This window comes from Aphanomyces invadans, assembly GCF_000520115.1.
Source record: "Aphanomyces invadans strain NJM9701 unplaced genomic scaffold supercont1.4, whole genome shotgun sequence".
In the NCBI taxonomy this organism is placed as follows: Eukaryota; Oomycota; class Saprolegniomycetes; order Saprolegniales; family Verrucalvaceae; genus Aphanomyces; species Aphanomyces invadans.
Window position 1 is genome coordinate 1,926,965 of NW_008580149.1, and position 20,684 is coordinate 1,947,648.

At 54.8% G+C, this 20,684-nt stretch overlaps 7 protein-coding genes across 7 annotated transcripts; 5 read left to right on the forward strand and 2 right to left on the reverse strand.

Annotated features, from left to right (window-relative positions):
• Positions 1 to 224: 224 nt before the first annotated feature.
• H310_03042 (hypothetical protein) lies at positions 225 to 1,937 on the forward strand (the record flags this gene model as incomplete). The annotated part of the gene is made up of 7 exons (XM_008866784.1): positions 225 to 779; positions 841 to 1,071; positions 1,138 to 1,428; positions 1,474 to 1,520; positions 1,572 to 1,670; positions 1,719 to 1,854; positions 1,908 to 1,937. The coding sequence occupies 7 exons, from the start codon at positions 225 to 227 to the stop codon at positions 1,935 to 1,937; spliced, it is 1,389 nt and encodes a 462-aa protein (XP_008865006.1).
• On the reverse strand, positions 1,833 to 8,829 carry H310_03043 (hypothetical protein). The gene is made up of 24 exons (XM_008866785.1): positions 8,544 to 8,829; positions 7,989 to 8,492; positions 7,783 to 7,941; positions 7,632 to 7,715; positions 7,500 to 7,571; positions 6,864 to 7,363; positions 6,313 to 6,675; positions 5,903 to 6,257; positions 5,635 to 5,850; positions 5,287 to 5,592; positions 5,057 to 5,230; positions 4,761 to 4,998; positions 4,597 to 4,694; positions 4,252 to 4,551; positions 3,797 to 4,196; positions 3,616 to 3,752; positions 3,483 to 3,554; positions 3,290 to 3,430; positions 3,019 to 3,226; positions 2,860 to 2,969; positions 2,536 to 2,811; positions 2,401 to 2,490; positions 2,192 to 2,350; positions 1,833 to 2,132 (listed from the first exon to the last, which is right to left on the reverse strand). Exons 1-24 carry the CDS (start codon positions 8,802 to 8,804, stop codon positions 1,992 to 1,994), a joined length of 5,364 nt encoding a protein of 1,787 aa, XP_008865007.1. The 5' UTR covers positions 8,805 to 8,829; the 3' UTR covers positions 1,833 to 1,991.
• A 553-nt stretch (positions 8,830 to 9,382) lies between these two features.
• Positions 9,383 to 10,728, forward strand: H310_03044 (hypothetical protein; the record flags this gene model as incomplete). Its single annotated transcript, XM_008866786.1, has 2 exons — positions 9,383 to 9,917; positions 9,974 to 10,728. The coding sequence occupies exons 1-2, from the start codon at positions 9,671 to 9,673 to the stop codon at positions 10,726 to 10,728; spliced, it is 1,002 nt and encodes a 333-aa protein (XP_008865008.1). The 5' UTR covers positions 9,383 to 9,670.
• Positions 10,729 to 11,841: 1,113 nt separating this feature from the next.
• H310_03045 (hypothetical protein) lies at positions 11,842 to 12,922 on the forward strand. Its single transcript, XM_008866787.1, has one exon. The coding sequence runs from the start codon at positions 12,241 to 12,243 to the stop codon at positions 12,811 to 12,813; it is 573 nt and encodes a 190-aa protein (XP_008865009.1). The 5' UTR covers positions 11,842 to 12,240; the 3' UTR covers positions 12,814 to 12,922.
• A 2,347-nt stretch (positions 12,923 to 15,269) lies between these two features.
• On the forward strand, positions 15,270 to 15,825 carry H310_03046 (hypothetical protein). Its single transcript, XM_008866788.1, has one exon. It carries the CDS (start codon positions 15,290 to 15,292, stop codon positions 15,785 to 15,787), a length of 498 nt encoding a protein of 165 aa, XP_008865010.1. The 5' UTR covers positions 15,270 to 15,289; the 3' UTR covers positions 15,788 to 15,825.
• Positions 15,826 to 16,210: 385 nt separating this feature from the next.
• H310_03047 (hypothetical protein) lies at positions 16,211 to 17,234 on the forward strand. Its single transcript, XM_008866789.1, has one exon. It carries the CDS (start codon positions 16,231 to 16,233, stop codon positions 17,197 to 17,199), a length of 969 nt encoding a protein of 322 aa, XP_008865011.1. The 5' UTR covers positions 16,211 to 16,230; the 3' UTR covers positions 17,200 to 17,234.
• An 84-nt stretch (positions 17,235 to 17,318) lies between these two features.
• H310_03048 (hypothetical protein) lies at positions 17,319 to 19,883 on the reverse strand. The gene is made up of 3 exons (XM_008866790.1): positions 19,728 to 19,883; positions 19,314 to 19,673; positions 17,319 to 19,256 (listed from the first exon to the last, which is right to left on the reverse strand). Exons 1-3 carry the CDS (start codon positions 19,830 to 19,832, stop codon positions 17,427 to 17,429), a joined length of 2,295 nt encoding a protein of 764 aa, XP_008865012.1. The 5' UTR covers positions 19,833 to 19,883; the 3' UTR covers positions 17,319 to 17,426.
• Between the last annotated feature and the right edge of the window lie 801 nt (positions 19,884 to 20,684).

The following is a 20,684-nucleotide window of genomic DNA, read 5'->3' on the forward strand; positions in this document are numbered from 1 at the left end:
TCAGTCCGCTGACAAGCTTTGCACAGGGAGCAGTTGCCAGAGTTGCCGCTGGCTAGAGCAAACCCAACACGAGCGCTAAGTACAAGCAGCGCACGCACCTATACTCGCTGGACAACACCAGCGGTTTCACCACGAAGTAGCAGTGGCAGCTAAGTTTAGCCAACCCACCACGGCAAACGACAGTAGTGGCTACATTCGACGCAGCTCTCGACATTGCCGACGTCATGCCCGTCGATATCTTCGACGCGCCGTCGGAGCCGTCCTATGTGAAACCTAGCCATTCGTTTGCATTTGGCGATGGCAAAGCTTCCTCTTCGCGCAAGTCCCGCCGCAGTCGGCACAAGCACAAGACAGAGGAAAATGCATCGTCGTCGACAGCATCCGGTCTGGACTTTGACGACGATCGAGTCGAGTTGTACTCGGGGGCCCGCCCGAATGCGTCCTCGCGACCGAGGCAAAAGATAAACAGTGACAGAGGACAGCTGCGGCAGTCGCGCAGCCGAACAAACTCGTCATCGTTTGCGCACTGGGACGACGGCGACTCGGTGGGGGCAACTGAAACCTCGATCTTGGCCTCGTTTCCATTTCACTCGAGCTCGTTTCAGCCCGACAACAACGACACGCCGGACGTGTACGACTACGACATTAATGACGCCGACTTGACAAAGTACACGTCACCCCCCCATTTTTCCGGTCAGACTCGAACAAGGTCGAACAACCACCGAGGAAACCTGAGCGCTGGCAGCTGTCGAGTCTCTAGAGCAGTCGACGATGACGACGTACGAGCCTTTTCCAGATAGATGCTGAGTTCCGGGAGTTCCCGATGATGTTGGCGAGTAGATCTACGATCGACCACCGTCTCGACAATGCCACGCATTTCCGACCCACTTGGTGGACCAGATGCAATTCGATGACGGGGGTGGCGACGACGGGGATCACCCCCCGGAGGAGGGCCGCCGGTCGGAGACGCTGCTGAAGCGGCGACCACCATCGCGACACAAACACTTGTCCGCGTCGCAAAAGCACATCCACGACGCCTTTCGTGGCTCATGCGAAATCAACGAGCAAAGCGTACGCTGTCTATTTGCAAATGTGCCGTTTGCTAGAACCACCACGTCGACGTCATGCAATTTCTAGTTGGAAGACTCGATCCATCGGTTTCGAACGCGGCGAGAAATGCGCCGACAGAGCCATGACCCGACTCGCGATGGATTTGATCCGGTGGACGAGACCGTGCCTCTTCCCTTTCGAATTGAAGTCACGACACAAAACAATGGCCATGCGACCGGCGGCAATCAAACGCAGAAAGCAAAAAGCACCAGCCGACGTTATCGCGCGAGTGCCACCACCACGCCGATTCCATCCGCAGCCTTCGACGAAATGCGTCGTACACTGAAATCGCGGGCAGAAGACCCCGTGGTCGTCAGGGTGAGTCGACTATTTGCTGGTCTCCACTTCCTCTTTCGGCCGTAGATCGCACCAGATCGCCGGAGCCATCTTCCCCGAGGCGCTGAGCAAACGTTCGTGCATCCTGTGGATCATACTTATTTGCATGACACTGGTGAGCGTAGCCCGTCGCAATGGCTCAAGGACGAGCCCCACCCGTTCTTCGAAAACACATTGGCGGCACAGCTGCCCGAATGGCTCGCAGCGACGTCGTTGTTGCAAATGTATGGACACCATACGATTTCACTTCTCCGTTTTTTCATCGCATGCAGGGACTCTGGCCCAGAGACAAACTCGGACGGCATCCGCTCCGCCGGTTCGGACGATCTCAAGTTGGACGACTTCAACTTTTCCGCGACACCACCGGCGCCGCCCGAGTCGAGCTCGCTGCACACGTCGCTGGGAGTGGTACAGTCCTCCTCCTCTGTGTCCATAACATTGATGGAGAGCTGTCGCGGCAGGATTTTTTGAGCTTGTTTGCTCAGTCGTAGGCACACTAAAAAAGTGTGATGTGGTTCGCCGTAATCACCCGTTGAAAGCACTCTTTACGATTTATCCTTTGAGTTTTGGAGCTGCTGGTAAAACGTCAGTGTGCTCATGATGCTCGCACCAAAGAGCGCCATGAAACTGAGGCAGCCTGCGCAACAAAGAAAGCACGCGAGCTTCCCACATAACTCGGGCCCGAGCTACGACGCCGTTGTATCAGCACTTCAAGGATGAGAGAAAAGATATGCAGGCGCCGCACCAGCTCCTTGAGCATGGAGAACGGATTGGCACTGAATCGAATTCGCCCGACGGTGGGAGGAAGGTACGGGTTGATGTTAGGCTCGTCTCGGCCCGACCCAACCGGCGTTGCCAAGAATTCGACTTCTGGAACGATGTGAATGCACACTCCCAATCTTCCCTGTGAATACACGACTCAGGTCACGCTTCATGTAAAGACGAAACCTGTACCATCGATTCAGATATCCCTGCTTCTCGATTTGTGTACCGCATTTCGAGCCACTCCGAGTCGTCCGAGAGCCGACCCATACCCAGCATGTCCTACGTGTACTGGTCAGATGGCACAATCGGTCGAGCTCAACGCACCAGAATCGACTGAAACGCTTCGTCCTTCTCGTTTGACTCTTTTTCAGCTCTTCGGCGCTGTCGTTCCTCCGGTGTAAGCGTGTCCTTGCTTCGTTTGACTTTTTTCAGCACTTTGTCAAGGTTGTGCTTAATTTTGCCCCCGAGTTTCGTTTTCTTTTTGGCTTTGTGGTCACCGTCCAGCAAAGGTGTGTGCTGTTCGTTGTTTTCGAGGTCAGGGCCGTTGTCGCCGCCGTCGTCGTCGTCTTCTTCGTCCTCCATCACTGCCTCGCCGCCGTTCTACATTGCAACATGTCGAACGTGCCGCGGTTGACATGTCTCTTCTACCTCGCCCATGTACCCGCCTTTGCCAGCATTTTGCTCCTTGAATGGGCGCACAGTTCGCCTTTCATGAAACGATTTGTAGATCCACTTGTACAAGTCCAATTGAGCCTCGCCTGGACCGCGCGCTCACAGTGAATATGACATGCAGCTCATTCGTTATACCGATCAGGTCGTTCCATTTCGCCAAGTCTTTGTCCCACAACTGAATCGTCAACCTGCCAAACTCGGGTTTCATGGGCATCTGCACAACAAACTTGAGGCGGTAGTTCCAACTGCCTTTGCCGGTCGAACAGCGCCAGTGTGTGTCCGTCGTTTGCGGCTTCATTCCTTCCATCCATACTTTTACAAACAGATCGTTCATCGTGTTCATCTACAGGCAACCATTGCTTCTCCTTCGATCGAGATACGCGACGACGACGAGTCGTAAACGTACATCTCGATCGGTCACGCCTTCAGACCGCCAGATCACCACACGAACTTCAAACTTCTGCGGCGGTGGCGGCTCGATATTGACCACCTCGTACAACGCGGCTTGGGCAGGAGTAAGAATGTCGACCCATAGTTGCAACGACCCCTAAATGCAGATAAAGGCATGGCCTTTTCAATGGTGTTGAAGCATTGTTCACCTGGGACGTCGACTCTTTGCCTGTCCACAAGTGCCGGTGTTCGATGGGCTTCAAGGTCCCGGACCCATCCAACTACGTAAATCGATAGTGAGCAGAGCGCATTGCCAAACGCAGCGTTTCTTTCGTTGGGTACTTGTGGATGCTTGAAACCAATGTCTTGCCACGCTCGGTGATACCACCGATCCTCCAAGTCAATAATTGTTTCCCCGATGAAATCGTCGGTGCCGATGCGATCATAATCCCAGACTTGAATCGCCAACTGGGACGGGCCTACCAAAAGTCGCTGAGTGTCGCATTGGGTGCTCGTGTCGTACCTGGAATGGTCGTGTCAAATACGTAGCACTTATAAAAGTCGGGATTGAGTGTCTTCTTCTTGTACGCGAGGCGGTCGTTGAAGCGGGTCTTGCCCAGAGTGAGGCGCAAGTACGGATCGCTCAGACCGTTTCGATCCTTTGGCTGCAAGTTGGTCGCTCGAAGGACGTACACGCGGACTTCGTACGGCTGGGGATCGGTCAACGAGACAAAGTCGATGAGCGGGTTTGTCTTTTGCGGCTTCAACGTCACGGCGACCAACCCTTTAAAAATTCCCGTTTGAACTTGGACTTTAGTCTTCTTCTTCCGAAAGAAGGACGGAATCATCGTGTGCGCTCGGAAAAGCGGATATGACTCGAACGGTGCTGTTTTTAAAAAGTCCTCGAGCTCTTCGCCGTGGGCCTATGACGCAACGGCCACATTACGTCGATGAAGAGAGACTGGATGCAGTGATTACCTTGAGCCACCAATCGCGACCGGTGTAGTACGCGGGGCTGTCGACAGCATGGACTTCCTCGGCGTTTTGAACCGATGACGACATGGCGTTCGGGTCCGAGATGTAGTACACTTGGCCCTTCTTCTTGGCGTCCTCGACGGACGCAAATAATCGCCGATCTTCCTCTTGTTTGACTTGCTGCAGCACAGCTGGGTCTTCTTTGGACTCAACCGAGGCTTCGAACGACACGGGCGGTAACGCTAACACTCCAATGCCAGTCCCATCGTCATCATGAATCGCCGGTGGCGACACTTCGTTAATCTAAGTGGATGTGATGAGCTGTTTCACAGGAAGATCGCGAGGCACCTTCACGTCGTCGTCTTCTTCGTCGGAATCGGCAACGCGGTGGCGCGGTGGATGTGACGCTTCATCTTCTCCATGGGGACTTTCGCTCTTTGTCGCATCTTCGCCCAAACCAATAGATACAATCAGTACCTCAATACAGGTTGAAGAGAATAACACCATCTCACCTTCACTCGTCGCGTCCTTTTCAATATCGGCAGGCGCACCGACGGCCGTCTCTAGTGTGTCTTTGAGTTGCTTTGCCCGTTTTTTTTTGCTCCGTTGCTTGGCGAGGTCAAGGTGGTAGTCGAATTCTTGTTGCTGGGGTGGTTCGTAGCTTGGACTCCATGGTAACTTGTGCGTGAGATCGATCACGCACGATGCAATGAGCGGCTGATGGAGACCCGCCAGCGTGCTGTCATACACCTACGGCTTGCCATTAATATAACTACTTCAGCCATGTTCACAAGCACGAGGCACAGACCTTGAGCACTAATTGCGGCGCAAACAAAACGTCGATGGGAAGGCGGGTGGGAATGACGAGGCGTTCGAGAAAATTGGCGTTCTTGCTAGTGGGCTCGTGGCTGGCCTTTGTCCGTCGCTGAATGTTTTCCCCGCTCGAGTTAAGCCCCGTCAGCTCGAATTCGACAAATGGATTCTACAATTCACATGGTCAGCGCCACGACGACGTGTGCACGTCGAAAAAGACCCCACTTGAATGTGCATCAAGTTGTTACTCTTGAGATTGCGCACGCCGAGCGCAATTATGTCGACATACGCTTCGCGGCACTCGGGCACAATTGATGGAAGTGTGGCTGACCGATCTTCGGCCGTCGGGTGCTCGATAAACTGCACGGACACAAGTAATTGCCCCGCAGGGACTGCTTCCTCAACCATATCCGTCTTGGTCAGGTTTACCCACGATGGATATGGCACGGTCGATGCCTTGGAGCATTTGGACAACGGGACGCGGTACTCGCCCATGTATTTGACATTGTTGTATCCAACCTTGTTGACGACCTGCACACACTGTCACACGCATAGAAACTCTGACGACGGCACCTGCAACCAGACTTCGCCGGCATACTCGGTTTGCGCTGGTATCGTCGTTTCAAATTGCAACGACTCGTAGTAGAGCGGATCCAGCGTGCGGTTGCGCGGCTTTGTCTTCTTGACGACACCGTTAAAGTGCACTTGAACGAACGGATCGGGCAGCGCGCCTTTCGACTTTAGATTGTCGATGACAAGCCCTTTGCACTGAAACACGTGCACTCGCACCTATCACGGATTCGATTCAAGGCCACTAGGTTGAGTTCGGATGCATCAGTACGAGTGCAGGGATCGTTGTCGTGACAGAGCTGGCATCGTTCGCCCACACCTGCCTCGCTGCAACTTCTTCTCGCCCCAACGCCACGCGCATCAAGAGCGATCCGGGATATTGGCCGACGGGAATGTTTCCTTTGCGGCAAATTTCTTCTCGCAAATGCAGCCACGACACACCAGGCTCCATCCCCTTGGCCACAATTTCTCCCGCGCGCAATCGAGCGAACGAGACGCCGACGGGGTCGTCGGTTTCGGCGGTGTCCTTGCACAACGTGACAATGATATCTGGCACTTGCGTAAAGTCGGACGCGAGAACGATGTTTTTCACCTCCTGCGTCAATCCCCATACAATGTTGCCATGTCTACAGGAGAAGCGCATTGTGCACATGTCCTTCAATAATGGACTTGACGGCGTACTTGGCGGTGTTTGCTTCGAACCGCATTTCATGAGGCCCGATCGACACGACGACAAACAACCGAACAGGCAGCCCAGTCTTGGATCGCACCGTGGGCAAGTCCTGTCCCGCGAGAAGACTCACACGCAGGACGTAGCGAGTCGTGGGTGGCTTTAATGCCTCCCAGTCTTCGTCCTCGACTTCTCGAACAAAGAATCGATCGCTGTCGTCTGGATTCGGTTTCGTTACGTGGGCAAAGCTGACCAAAACACGGCCACGATACGTCGAAGCGTGATCGGGATACTTTTTCATGATTTCACTCGCTTTCGCGTCCACGTGCTTTATCGGTGGGCCGTACAAGTTGATGTACCGCAGCGGCACGTCACTAGCGCAACGCGTGTCAGTGGCTTGGTCAAGCAACTTGTGCACCACGCTAGAGCTGCACGTTTTCTTGCCCACTACATCCTTCGATCCCACGCGAAAAGGATGCACTCATGTCGACGACAAAATCACCATGCTGCCCATCCAGTTCGAAGCTCCCGCCGCAATACATTTCAAACATGCTGCACTGACCGCAAGTAGACGAGGTTGGACGAGTCCGCCATGTCGTGATGTACTTCAGGGACCGATCGAAAATCATACGTAACGGTGCCAACGACGTCGCTGGATCGGCCAAACTCTCGATCGCGGAGGCTGAGCGAGATCCGGCGACTCATCGTAGGCATCATGACTGGAATCCACAACTCTTCGTAGAATGGCACAGTCAGATTGCTTGTGCCTTTGACTGTGACAACGCTCGACTTGCACTTGCGATTTCCGGCAAAGTCGACTCGTACGAACCCGTCGATGCCAATGCCAGACGATGACACAATGTGTCCGTCCATCGGCGGCACGTCTTCAGCGACGTACACTGTCACAACGAGAAAATGAACGTGTTGTTCAACCGCAGGGGGGAGAAGGAGCATGGACGGTGACTCGACTAGGGTCAAGTCGACCGCAGATGTTGTCGTCGTGTCATGGACTGGAAACGATTCCCCCGGGCCTACCATGGCCAAACTCAGGAGCAGAAAGCCCTACACAAAGCAACAGTGGAGATGTCGGCTTTCGACCCATGGAAGGGCACGATAACGAAATAGCAGGCGCTCATCAAGTGCCATTCACGTGCACAAGCACCCAAATCGATTGATCACGTGCACAAGTCGACCGTACTTGGATGCCGCTGTCGTCTTTGTTTTTGTAATCGACGAGAGCGACCCATTGTCGGTACATTTCACGTTTTGGCTAGCAAATCGCATGAGAGCGGACATCAAAGCAGTCCAAGAGGGTGACTGGAACGCATACTCGGCAGTAGATGGACATTACGTCGAATTGATACGTTCCGATAATAGTGTTGGGACGAACGATGTTTCGATCGTAGAGCGATACCTGCCACACGTGAGTGCCGCTGGTTGCCGTGGACGAGCATGAAATTTGGCACAAGGAGGATTCGTACGTTGATGGTGGCTGTCTCCAACTCGTCTCGGCCGATGCCGTGGAAATGGAAAAACATGATCTCGTCAAAGACACACGAGAGCGCCTTGAACTTGGCGTGTGTCTTTTGGCGCTTGTCCAGCACTTCAACGTAGCAGATCGGGTCAGAGGTCCCGTCAAACTACAGATCCCGTTCAGTACAAGCACAGGATCGATGGGAAATCGTACGAATTCGCCCTTGATGTCGCGGGCCTCGATGATGTGTGCCTGAATCTGGTAGTCGCCCTTGGGGATGTTGGACATGATAGCTTCTTGGCGCTGCTTCTCCTGCCATTCGAGCTCTTGTTTCCTCAACAACGCTTCTTCCTCGGTTTCGTCCTGCTGGACTGCAACGCCTTCGCCGTCCCCTGTGTCCCAGACAACGACAGCATCACCCCCGTCACCCATTCCGCGATCTTCTGCTGCGACACCCTTGCTGTGCAGCATAACAGCGTCGTGTTCGCGCTCATAGACTAGGCTGACTTTGAGTTCGAGCTCTCCGAGTGGTTTTTCACGAGCTTCCCACGCCTTGTCGAGCAAGGGAAACATGCGTGTGCATCGCATCATGGGTTCCTGTGCAATGTCCGATGCCACAATGCGAACATGGCCCACGAATCTCTTCTTGATGTTGACTTTGTCGGCGACAGTTATTGTGCACGTCGTGAGCAAGTCGGGGCTGCGAAACGAAAACGTCTACCACCAAAACGATGACCCCAAGACGACAAGGTGAGCGATGTGACATGCCTCGTTCCACGTCGGATCGAGCGTCTTGGCCTTGAGCTTTGTCTTATGCTCAAAACCACCGCAGGAGAGTTTGCAGTACAGACTTGTCGTCGACCGGAGTGCCGCCATGGCAACACCGCGGGCCCGGATCACCGTGATCCGAAGAGTGTTTGGAGGTTTCGTGCCTTCTGGAATGTCTTCTGCCTCATATAACCTGATCGGAGGAGCGTTCGAAGGTGCTTTGGACGCTGCCGCCGCCGTCGTAGCCGACGCCCTCGACATTTGCGCGCGGAACTGTCGATGTCGGTTGGACGGATGGATTAAATATCCTCAAATTTGTATGTGCATACAATTACCTCGTGAGAAAATCGAACAACCCATACAAACCTTCAATAAATTATATTTGCCTTCACCACAAGACCCGTGTATCCGTTGAAACCCCATGGACACACTTTGCTCAGGTTGTTTTGAGCCTTAACAAACAGCTCGCGGTGCGGTCCCAAGTCAAACAACATCGCAATGCTTAAAGCGTCAAAGCGCAAGCAGATGCGCGCAAAGAACCATCTGTACCTTGAATTTTTCCTCGTGCTCTGTAGCATTGGATATTTGGCGAATTTGCAGAACGAGTAAGCCATTAAGTATCACAGGTTTTGAACCCTCACATCGAAAAGCAAATCGCTCCAAGTGTCGCGCGATGTGATGTGGTTTCGGCAAAGCGAACGTGGACAGCTCACAGCGTTTTTGTCATCCGCGAGGAGGGCACTCCGCAAGCGCGATATCACTGACGACCGCGGACTCGATGCGGGTGCATTGGCATCTGACAGTCACGACATTTGCATAAAAGAACACCATGGCGACCTGGGGGACAATGGAGGCCGCACGCGAGAAATGCAATTCACCTTCGGAGTTCGGTGCACCCTGGTTGGGCCATTTGTGGTGCAGCGGCCGGGCATATCTACATCATGGGCCGCATCGTGCAGCAAACATGGACGAATGCATACTTTCCCGAACATGCATGTGAGTGTGTTGACCAACGATCCCAAGAACGAATGGATGGTCCATCCGCAAGCACGGCGACGGTGACGAGAACGAGCTAGCCCCACCGCAGCGCCCTCCAGTCTCACTTTGGTTTTTCCATTCCTTGTACCATGCTGCGCTCCTTCACTGCTGCCATCTTCGCGATTGGGTTGTCGCTCACGGCGTCGCCCGCGTCGGCTTCCGTCGGCCTGTGCGCCACTAATAAGCCGTATTCATACTCGGTAGCCAAGACGCAATACCCGCACTTGAAGTCAGCCATTGAAGCCGTCGAAGCGCAGCCCATTGCGACGTGGTACACGGATCGCTCGCAAGATGCTAAAACGCAAGTCCAAAACGTTGTGAGCAAGTGCCCCGCTGGTGAGTACCTTTCCCTTTGCGTTGTATCGCACATCTCTCCATGGCTGGCTCTGTAGGGGATCGCCCCACCGTGGTGGTTTACGGCTTGCCCAACAAAGACTGCGAAGGCCACCATTCTTCTGACGGGAGCAACAAATCGACAGCCGACTACGCTGCGTTTTTGGAGTCTCTTGTGGCTGCCGTGGGCAACAACGACGTGATTTATATCTTGGAACCCGACGCAATTGGTCTCCTTGCAGGCGGATCCGAATGCGCTGTGACGAACGGCTACGAAGCCAACTTGATTGTGGCGTTGGGCATTTTGGGCAAGAACCCCCGCGCCGACATTTACGTGGACGTTGGGTACTGGGTCTTGGGCGGCCAAAGCGACGCCAAGATTGCAGCCGTCTTGGCCAAACTTGACCCCACCGGCAAGCGGCTCAAGGGCATTTCCATCAACACGTCAAACTTTCGGTCGACGGACGAGCTCGTCCGCCTCTGTAGCACGTTCTCCGCAACGGCGAAAAAGACCACTGGGCTCGCTGCCACGTGCGTGCTGGATATTTCTCGCAATTTCCAAGGCCCGGACCCAAACAGTCAATGGTGCAACCCCAAGGGCCGTGGCATTGGTCGTCCCCCGGCCGTCCATCCTGCGGCATACCCCCTCATTGACTACTTCTTGTGGATCAAGCCCCCTGGTGAGAGCGACGGCACTTGCAATGGCGGCCCGAACGCCGGCGCATTCTTCGCCGAAGGTTTTGTCGACTTGTGGAACAAGGGGTACTTTGTCAGCGTCGAAGGTCAGCCTCAAATCAACATCACGACCGCTTGATGCAGTGTGGAGACCAGTGTCTGCACGTCACATAGTACACCCACAAAAAATACACCTCCGCCAACATAACTCTTCAATGATGTGTATCTTTTCTGAAGGCTACGTTCACTGCTTCCACGAGCCTTGACAACCAGATAGCAGCGACGGGGTACAACAGAGCAGCCTTGACAAGCCATGCGAACATGAACGGGCCATGAGCAAGCGCGAACCTCTCGACGTATCACCCACGGGCAAAGGCAGCGTGCGTGGAAGTCGGTCCGATTCGGAAGCTAGAGCGTACAAAGTCATTCGCTTGGTTTCATTCACGCACCCTTGTATTCAGTACGCGTGCTATCAATTGCGTCGACATCCACCACCCCATGGCACACCCATGATGTCCCAAACCCTCTTCACCGAGGCGGCACTGCGACAACTTTGAAGGCTTGGTACGGCATGGGATGACCTGCCGTCGGTGGCGATCTCTTGGCCGACATGCCCATACATCCAAGCGTACCAGGTCCGAATTACACTGTGTTCGGTCGTTGCGGTCGACAGATAGCTCCTCGCAGCATGGTCCAAGGTCAAGCTCACCGCTGACTGCCATCCTCACGACCTTGCCAGGGCCGCTGGGTGGGATGATAGCTTGGTCGATGTCTATGGCGCCGATACGTGTTGTCAGCGGAGAGGTGGTCCATCGACGAACGGGGCGGGGCTATGGCATGAGAATACCGTATCGTTTATTTCCTTTCAGATAGATGATATCTCACAACCAGTTGACGTCGACAAGGATATTTTCAAAGTATTTTTCAACGTGAAGGTACTCTTTGAGAAAAATCATCGATTTCGCGGACCCAAAGGGCACCAGAGCCATCCGTACAGGCCAACCGTTTGCATCCTTCGTGGTGGGTCATCATCGATCGATCGGGTCGTCCCCGGTGCTTCCTCATCACGTATCGTTTATATCCGTGGAGACAGGTGATATTTCGCGCTTGGTTGACAAAGAAGGTTCCGCTGAGAAATACACATGTCAAGAATATCTTTGAGAAAAATCAGAGATATGTTGGCATGTCATTTTGCACATTTTGATGGAAACGAATACAAACGACAAGGTATTTATTTATATACACAACAACGAACGCCACTTGTCGCATCTCCTCGACGCGGACATCGTGCTTGCCCACGCCTGAAAGCCGCCCACCTGCTTGTTGTTCGACGGGTCAAGGCAGGCGAACCCAGTGTATGTGGGAGTGGTTGGGCTTACCTGGGCATTGCTGAGTCCGGCCCGCCGACCCCGAACGCAGCCGTGGTAACGAATGGATTGGCCTCACGTGTCAAATCGGATATTCGAGGCACTGGGGATTTGTATGGAGGTGCCAACGGCACAAATTGTGGGTGCGAACTCGGCCGTGACCCAAGGGGAATCCACCCACGTCTTGTCGTACGAGGAGCGCAGGCATTACGGTGGGGCCACCGCGGGGTGGACAGCATGTTCAACGCACTTTTCGATTTTCGACCGACCGAGCACAGTTGTGCATGATGGCCACCGTGTGCCAATTCAAAAGGTGTGGTCGTCCAGCTCTCCCCGGCGCAGTCAAGTGCGAGTTCCACAAGCAGCGGAGCATGTGCAGCGTTCGGGACTGCCGCAACCAAGTCTTTGCCCGCAACCTCTGTGTGCGCCACGGCGGCAAAAAAGCATGTGTGCATGAAGGGTGCCAGGACAACGTCCGGGTTGGCGACCTCTGTGGTAAGCATGGCGTGGCCACTTCACGCAAATTGTGCATCCAACCAGGGTGCGATAAGTTTGCTCAAACGAAACAACGATGCTCGACGCATGGGGGCGGCCAGCGCTGCAAGAACGTCGGATGCTTTGCCCATGCCCGACGAGGAGGATACTGCACACGACACAGCTCGCGCAGCAGCCGACTCAACAACATACTGACCATCGACGATGCTTCGTCCTCCTCGACGGCGGAAGATCCGTTGATAGAGGTGTCGACGCGAACCGCGTGCCCCCCGTTCGTGCTATTCCATAAGTTCCAAGGCACAGCGAACAAACTCAGTCTCAGCGGCATCTTGAACACCGTTCGAGCCAGCGATGACCTCTAACAACAATGAACCGCATATTTAATCGTCCACCCCAGGTCGAGGCCAATTCGTCAAGATGAGTGACTGTTAATGATACGTCGACAGCTTTCAACGTGAAATTTCTTGCCAATCTTTGATATGCTGTTACGAGAGAACTGCGGGAGCCCCTTGATTCTCCTCGAAGGTCCTCCATGACTCTGTGGGCCTTGTGCGACGACATGCCATCCATCACAACTGCGGCGAATGAACCTTGTAGTATGCATTTGTCACCTTGTTGGTCTCTTGCCCCCTTCGGCCGAAGGAGCGCCACTTCACCGAATGAAAGCCCCGAACCTGGCAGAGCCCCAAAAAGGATGGTGCCGTTCCATCCGAACAATAGTGCATGGCGCCCCGAACAAGCGGGGGGCGGTCGAAGCATTCCAATGAACATGATCCGAAGGGCAAGTTGTTCAAGAGGTTCATGGGGCTTTCATTCAGTGAGGAAGGGTGGAGGCTTGCGAGTCAGGTCGCCATAGCACCAAGTTGAGCGTCACAATCCCGTGTGAAACAACTAAGACACGAACTTGGTCAGAGACATGAATTTGGCAGAGTGTCGCGCGTTTCAAATACGTCACCAAGTCGATTGCGGAAATTCGTGGCCGACACCTCGTAGTGTACCGCCGTCACATTGGGCATATCAAAACGTTGAACGTGGCTGATGCTGAAGCCGACAAGTTCAGCGAGGGCTCACATCGCATAGCGTTCGATTCTCCCCACTCCCCCCTGCCAAGTCGGACATCGAGGGGCAGGTTACAAGGACTGGACTTGGTCGAAGAAAACCTGAAGCAAGAAGGAGGAAGGGTTGGAGCATCACAAACTTTGAGGATTGCCCAATCGCCCGAGATGCACCAACAGTGGCGTCGCGGGCCTACCAAGGACGTAATGCTTGTAAAACGGCCCTAGGAGTCCTTCAAGAATCAGTATAATCCAGACTCATGTCGCCAACATCGCATAGCATCCACGACGCCCATTCGTCTCGATACTGCATTCATAGACACTTCGTCACGGCGCTGAATCCATCCTTTTTCACCGCACATTCAAGCGCGGGGGCTGAGTTGCGTCATACCTGATTCACGTCGGTCCATTGGCGTCGCGATGGACTAGTTCTGGTCAGTTGAGGCGCGTAAGTCGAAGGTGAGCCATGGGCCGAGTCACTCGCAACACCCTCACCTTGAGGGGGTCCCTCTGGCAAAGGCAATGCACACTTCCGAGACAACTCTTGTGGGACAATCATGTTTAGATCAAGATCGACCTCTTCTCACCAACGCGCCCCGCCCCCTCACGTGAATTCGAGTGCCACATCTGCTGTGATGGTTCAGAGCTGTCTCACATTCAGTAACATTCATGTAATCTCCGATCCAGACATTTCATCTGCTATGAGAAGTCCCGAGGACAAGGGGTGCCCACCGCTACGACCAACGCGGGAACAAGCGCTTGAGCGAGTTAGCCCCATTCGCACATCTTGGCGATGCTCAGAGGCTCCAGAGACGTACCAATCGCGCGACAGAGAACCTGGGCCTGCATGGACCAAAGCAGTGGGAGGACATCCTGCTTCCTCGATCTACCTGATGGAACGCGCGAACGAACGTGCTATGTGCACCGCACACTCCATTGCATCCATGTGTGGCAAGACCATGATGAAAAGAGTCTGGATTATACTGACTTTTGAACGACTTCGACGGCCGACGTACAACGACACTCGAATAGAATCTCGACGCTTCGTTGGAGGACATCGCGACGCTTCCTTGGACGCATCGCAGTAGGCATTCGTCCATGTTTGAGTTGTGCCATGGTTGGGCTGCACCAAGTCCAGCCCTCGAACACTGCCTTTGACGTTTGGTTGCCGCAGGGACCGAACGGCATGGCTGAGAAACTCCGACGAAGCGTTGAATCCACACCACGACGTTTGGGACAACAAACCGTCGCTCTACCATCTGACGCCGCCCTTGTCACAACTCCATGACTACGTGCATAGACGGCTTCTGCATGCAGGGGTTGGACATCGCGCCGCGGTCGGCCCTGTCGCAGCTTTACAATCCCGCGTGCATCGGTCGTCCGGTTTCCCTCCATGTTAATGGCTATGGGTTGCTTCGCGATAAACGTAACCAAACATCACCCAGCCATGACACTTTGCACCGGCTACGACATCTTTCCCGTGCGACCACGGCGCGCGCTGCAGTCGACTAGCCATTGCGGACGACCGTGTCTCGCCAATCATCCGAAAGTACAAGGAATACACATTCGAAACACCATCTGACCAGCTCGGTGTGTCGCGTTCCTGTCTGCGAAAGTGTGTACCCTCCATCCCTCCTGGTCATGCCGCGCCCCCCTCCTCTGTGCCATACCGTCTGCTGAATCCGACGAAATTATTCACGGCGCCCTTGACTTTACGGCACGGGTGGTGCCACCGATCGAAGTCAGCGTCATTACAACATTTATCGCAGTCCCACCACGCCACATGATGTTCCATCTCCCGACGTGCTACTTCAAGGGGTGTGCTCGCCCGACCGTCGAGGGCGCCATCAAGTGCGAGTTTCACAAACAACGGTCGATTTGCCTCGTCCAGGATTGCCGGAACCAAGTCTTTGCGCGTAACCTGTGCGTCCGCCATGGCGGCAAGAAAACGTGCGTGTATGAAGGGTGCCACCAGAACGTTCGTCTGGGTAATCTCTGTGGCAAGCACGGAGCCGGGTCCACCCGCAAGTTGTGCGTCGAAGACGGGTGCACCAAGTTTGCTCAAACCAAACAGCGGTGCTCGGCCCACGGTGGGGGGCAGCGCTGCAAACTCCCAGGCTGCTCCACCCACGCCCGTCGTGGAGGCTTTTGCACTCGCCACACAAACCAAGTCACCCGGCCCTCGCTCCGCGTCGCGGCCACCGCCAACATCGCTCTCGACAAGTTTGCCGCGTACTCCAAGATGAATCTGCACGCCCTCCTCAACCCCGACTCCCCATAGACGCTGTAAACAAAATCCCATATTTATCTTGCTCAAGATGAATCGCTCGCAGCCTCCATGAGCAGGCTGTCTTGCCCAACAGCATGCTCTCACTCACGATCCCGGAAATGACGTGCCACGGTGGGGTTGCGAGCCATCATAGCCACACAAAACCTGAGATGGTGGGGAGTCGAGCCGACGTAGCGTGCGCCGTACAGTACTCTTGGCTCGGGGTTTGCCCACGCGATCTCCCGTTGCGAATCGTGCGCGCAGCCGTTGGGCGTGAGCCCCCATGTCAACCACAAGGTTCGAACCACGTCGCCGAGCTGTCGATGGAGCGACGACGAGTTGGTCGCCGACGATAAATCGATGGCGATTTGCTAGTGATGTCCAAGTCTTTTTCCAATTATCCGGATGCTGTACGGATGCAACCATTCGCCATTCCTCCGCCGACTGTGCGCGCGATGCGGCCGATTCTGCTCGACTTCGACGCAACGACCGTCACGATCTTTTGGGAGAACACCGGGGCGGAAAAGTTTGACGTGCAGTGGAAGAAAGTGCTGGACGAAGGATGGACCTCACTGTCCCTGTCGAGCTCGCTGATGAAGAAGAAAAACATGGAGGTGGGCACGATGTACCATTTTCGAGTCAAGGCGGCGGACGCTTCGTCGTATGACGATCCACTCGAGTGGACGCACCCGGAGGTGGGATTGAACCAGCTTGCCGCACCGCAAGTTGTCATGGCATTCATGCCAAACGACGTGACGCTTCTAAGCGCGACGTTGCAGTGGAAAGCGACAAACGCGCCGTTCGTGGTCGAGTACCTCATCATGGACGGCGTTTCGGACTGGATCACTGCCACATCCTCCGCGAGCTCGACTGCCATGAAGAAGAACAACATTCCATACAAGTCAACTCCGTACGCGTTTCGATTCCGTCCGACTGCATCGCCGGTGTGGAGCCGCGCTGCAGGTCCACTGCTGCCCCCCGTCGCCGCAATCGCGCTCACCCGTGCGATTGCCCCGACGTTGCTCACTGCCTCTGGCAGCAAAGTTGCGTCACCATCCCTTGGGGGAAAGGTGATTGGGTTGTACTTTAGTGCGCACTGGTGCGGGCCGTGCCGCCAGTTCACGCCCATGTTGGCCCAGTTTTACCAATCGATGCAACAGCTTGGCAAACCGTTCGAGGTCGTGTTCGTGTCTGCGGATCGATCGCAGCGAGACTTTGACGGATACTTTCGCGAGATGCCGTGGCTGGCTGTCCCGTACGACAGCGAAGAACGGGAAGCGCTCGAAGCACGCCACGAAATCCGAGGCATCCCAACCTTCAAGATCATCAATTCCCAAGGAGCAATCGTCGACGGAGACGCGCGCCAACGACCTCTGAACGCAGCAACGTTTGATGCATGGTATGCGCAATGCTACCGCACATAACTAGACGAAAGCACATCCGTCGCGCGTGCCATGAATGCCTTTGTGTGTTCCGTCGTGGCCTCGAGTCGCATGGCTGCATCAACGATCTCCTTTACTCCACTGCAAGCGCTCCCTTCTTGGGGCACAGAGATGTCGTGAGGTTTCGTGTCGAGTATTCGTCGAACCTCATTGGATAAAAATTCACAAGATCGACCAATCACAAGGCAAGAATTAAAATAATGGAGACTTCAATCGTGTTGGTTGAAGCCTGTTTCCAACGCGACCGACGGCGACGCGGACGCAGGCGGACGAGCTGAGATCATGTCGTTGTGGTGGCCATCGATGGCCTTGTGGGCCCGCCGTGGCGCGGGGGGCGGTGGCACTTCTCGCGGGTGGTAAGTGTACAGCGTGGAATACGGGTTACTGTCATGTGGACGTTGATCGAAGTGGTTGGTTGATGGATTTCCGTCGTCATGGCTGAATATGCTGCTGTCGCCGTCAGTGTCCTGGAGGTACTGGTGCTGCCTTTGGATATAACCGTACTGGGATTGATCAAGCGTGGGAATGCCTCGCTTGGGACCGTCCTGAGGGTATTGGCCATACGACGCCTCTGGATGTTGGTACGGAGAGGGAAATGGTTGACGGGCCGCAGGTGGATGTCGGCGGCGGGAATCGTACGGGCGTTGGTACGGCGGCAGCGAAGGAAATTGGTCGTGGTTTGAATGTGGTGGTGGTTGCTGCCGTTGATTCGGTTGTGCGGGCATGTAAGCGCCAGCGTCGTACTGCACAAACTGTTGCTGCTGCATCGACACGTACGGATTCACATACGTCGGCTCTCTCGGCGGAACACGCGCCGCCGCGTTGCGGCGCAGATCGTACGCACGTCTAGGCATGTGGTGACCCATTCGCTCGGGGGGAAAACTTTGCAGCGGCGGCGGGTCATACGGGTTGTCATACGTCGACTGGGGCCGGTACTGCTGCTGGTGGTTCTGTGGCGTCGCGTCCGGGTGCATCATCGAGACTGGGCCGGCACGTTTTACGTAGTTGCCTTGGTGAAAACTCACGAGCGATTCCGAGTAGTTGGACATGTCGTCCTTGAACACGGACTGCTGGTCATCGTCGCACGTCGACTCGGCGCCACGGGGATTGTGCTGGGGAGGTTCCGGCAGATGGAGCTGCATTGGCATTGCAGTAAACATGTCATCCTTTCGCAGGGTAATGACGTTCGAAGCGGGAGGCAACCGGTGCTGCTGGCGTTGTTGCGGGGTTGTGGGGCCACCTCCGAACGGCGACAACTCAACGTGCAAAGGCTTGAACATTTGCAACGACTTGCCGCCGTTGGATGACGTGGACTGTGTCGAGTCGTCAGCTATCGTGAGACCCGACAACTGCCGACCCAAAGCTTCCTTTGCAGGTGGAGAGTGCGGCGGTGACACGCCCGGGGCATGGTTTGTCCACATAGTTGGCAAGGGATAGCGGGACTGGGTCCGCGGCGTTTCGTTCGGTTGGGAATCGGCTTGGTCGTCGTTCGGGTCATCGACAATCGTGTTGGCGTCCGTGGGGGGCTCCATGTTGTCGCATGAGCACGCCGTGCATACCCGGCGTTTTATGACGTTTCCGGCAATGCGAATGTCCCACATTTGACTGCACCGCCGGCACACGACCTCGCCGCACTTGCGACACTGACCCTTTTTCGAGAACGCGCCAAACTTGCGCTGGCACACAAAACACTTGCTGCGGCTTTCCTTGGGCACGAGCTCCGCTTCGTGTAAGAACGTGCCTTGTGACAACCGCTTCTGTCGGAGAAACATGTCCATGCCTTTTATGATACGACATCGACGCTTCATGCCGACGTCGACGAGGACGTCGGCCATTTTGCCCCGCAGGTCCGCCTGGATCAACTGCGACACTTGGAGATATCCTGGTCGACTGGACTGGAGGAAGCAGTACCCTGATCGATGGTGGATGCCGCGAACGAGACCGAGCGAATTTTGCAAGTCGGGACAGCACGACAAGTTGACCGACTTGAACGCGCGAGTCCACCCATGCTTTCCATCCAGTTCAAAGTCGTGTTGGGTCTACCGATGGGCGGCCTTTATCAGGCATGCAGGGACGACGACGTGTTGGCGCAGTACCTCGAGGAAACACCAGTCCCGTGGTTTGGCGATCCTCGGTAGTGGGCTCTCGATGGCGAACCATTTGATCGCGACTGAATGATGGGGATTCTCTGCCGTCCTTCGACGCAGTGTGTACAGAATTTGTCCGTCCAATACGTCTTTCATGAACATGCTGCAGTACTCGTGGTACTCTTCCGACGTGTCTGTGCGGAATAGAGCAACGACCTCGTCGATTGTTGCCATGACTTCGGCCACGCCGAGCCACGAGACAACTCCAGGAGGCGCATCCGGGTCGTCCCCTTTGTAGATCTGCATGGTCGTATCGTCTGACTTCAGCGTCCACTTGATCGGGCCGCCCGTCACCCGCGAGTATCGAACCTGTTCAACATGGTCAGTTCGTTTCTAGCGCACAATCGAATGGGGGATGCACACCAGATCCATCGAGATATCGTCAGCATTCTTCAGCAGTCGAGCGGACTCTTCCACATTCAGTGCTGGGCACCGAAAGAAGTTGGGCGGCAAGGGGAACTTGGACATGACCGCCGCAGTCACACGCGCTGCTCGATCGAAAGTGCCAACCTGACTTGCAGTAATGAGTTGCCTCGCGTTCTCTACGTGTCTTTAATCCATGAGACACGTCAACCAGGTTGTCGAGGTTGTGTGCAGGACATCTTCAAAGTGCATTCATCATTGACATCGCGACGGCGCACGTCGGCATCTTAAGAAGAATGCAAGGCACCATGGGCGCCAGACTTGTTGGCGCTGCACATGAACTCTTCCTCACGTTCTCGCCAACATGCCACCAAAGTCCACTGTAGACATCCATGTTTCAAACGCGTTCTAGACGTTTTTTACAATTGCAACTACAATAAAATTGGCCACGGGTATACAATTACCTAGATAAGTGTAGAGATTGCCCGGCCACATGGTGCTGTATGAGAGAGTATATATAAATTGCAGAAGCTAATTGTCGAGGTTGATTGGTGTTTTCTCGTGCAATTCGGCGGTATAGACTGATTTCATTGGTTAAAACGATACAATTCAAATTCAAAAACAAGTTGTCAAAACCGCAACACGTCCGCGCTGACCAGCCCTCGGCGAATCTCCCTGACGGAATACTGAAGCTCGTGCAAATCCAAACTTTTGAAGAGACAACTTACAACACAAGCTCATGTATGACTAGACCTGGTCGTCCATGCGTTCACCCACTCAATTGCGCTGGCACACATGAACAGCTGGACACAATTGTGTGTGGCGCACGTAAATGCCCGTCCTTGCAATTGCAATGTCACAGCTATCAGCAGGAGCGATGACGGTGCATCCAACCAGCCCATTAGTCATCTGCTTGTTGGTCCTAACAACGTCCTCGTCGAGTTTTTCACAGAGAGC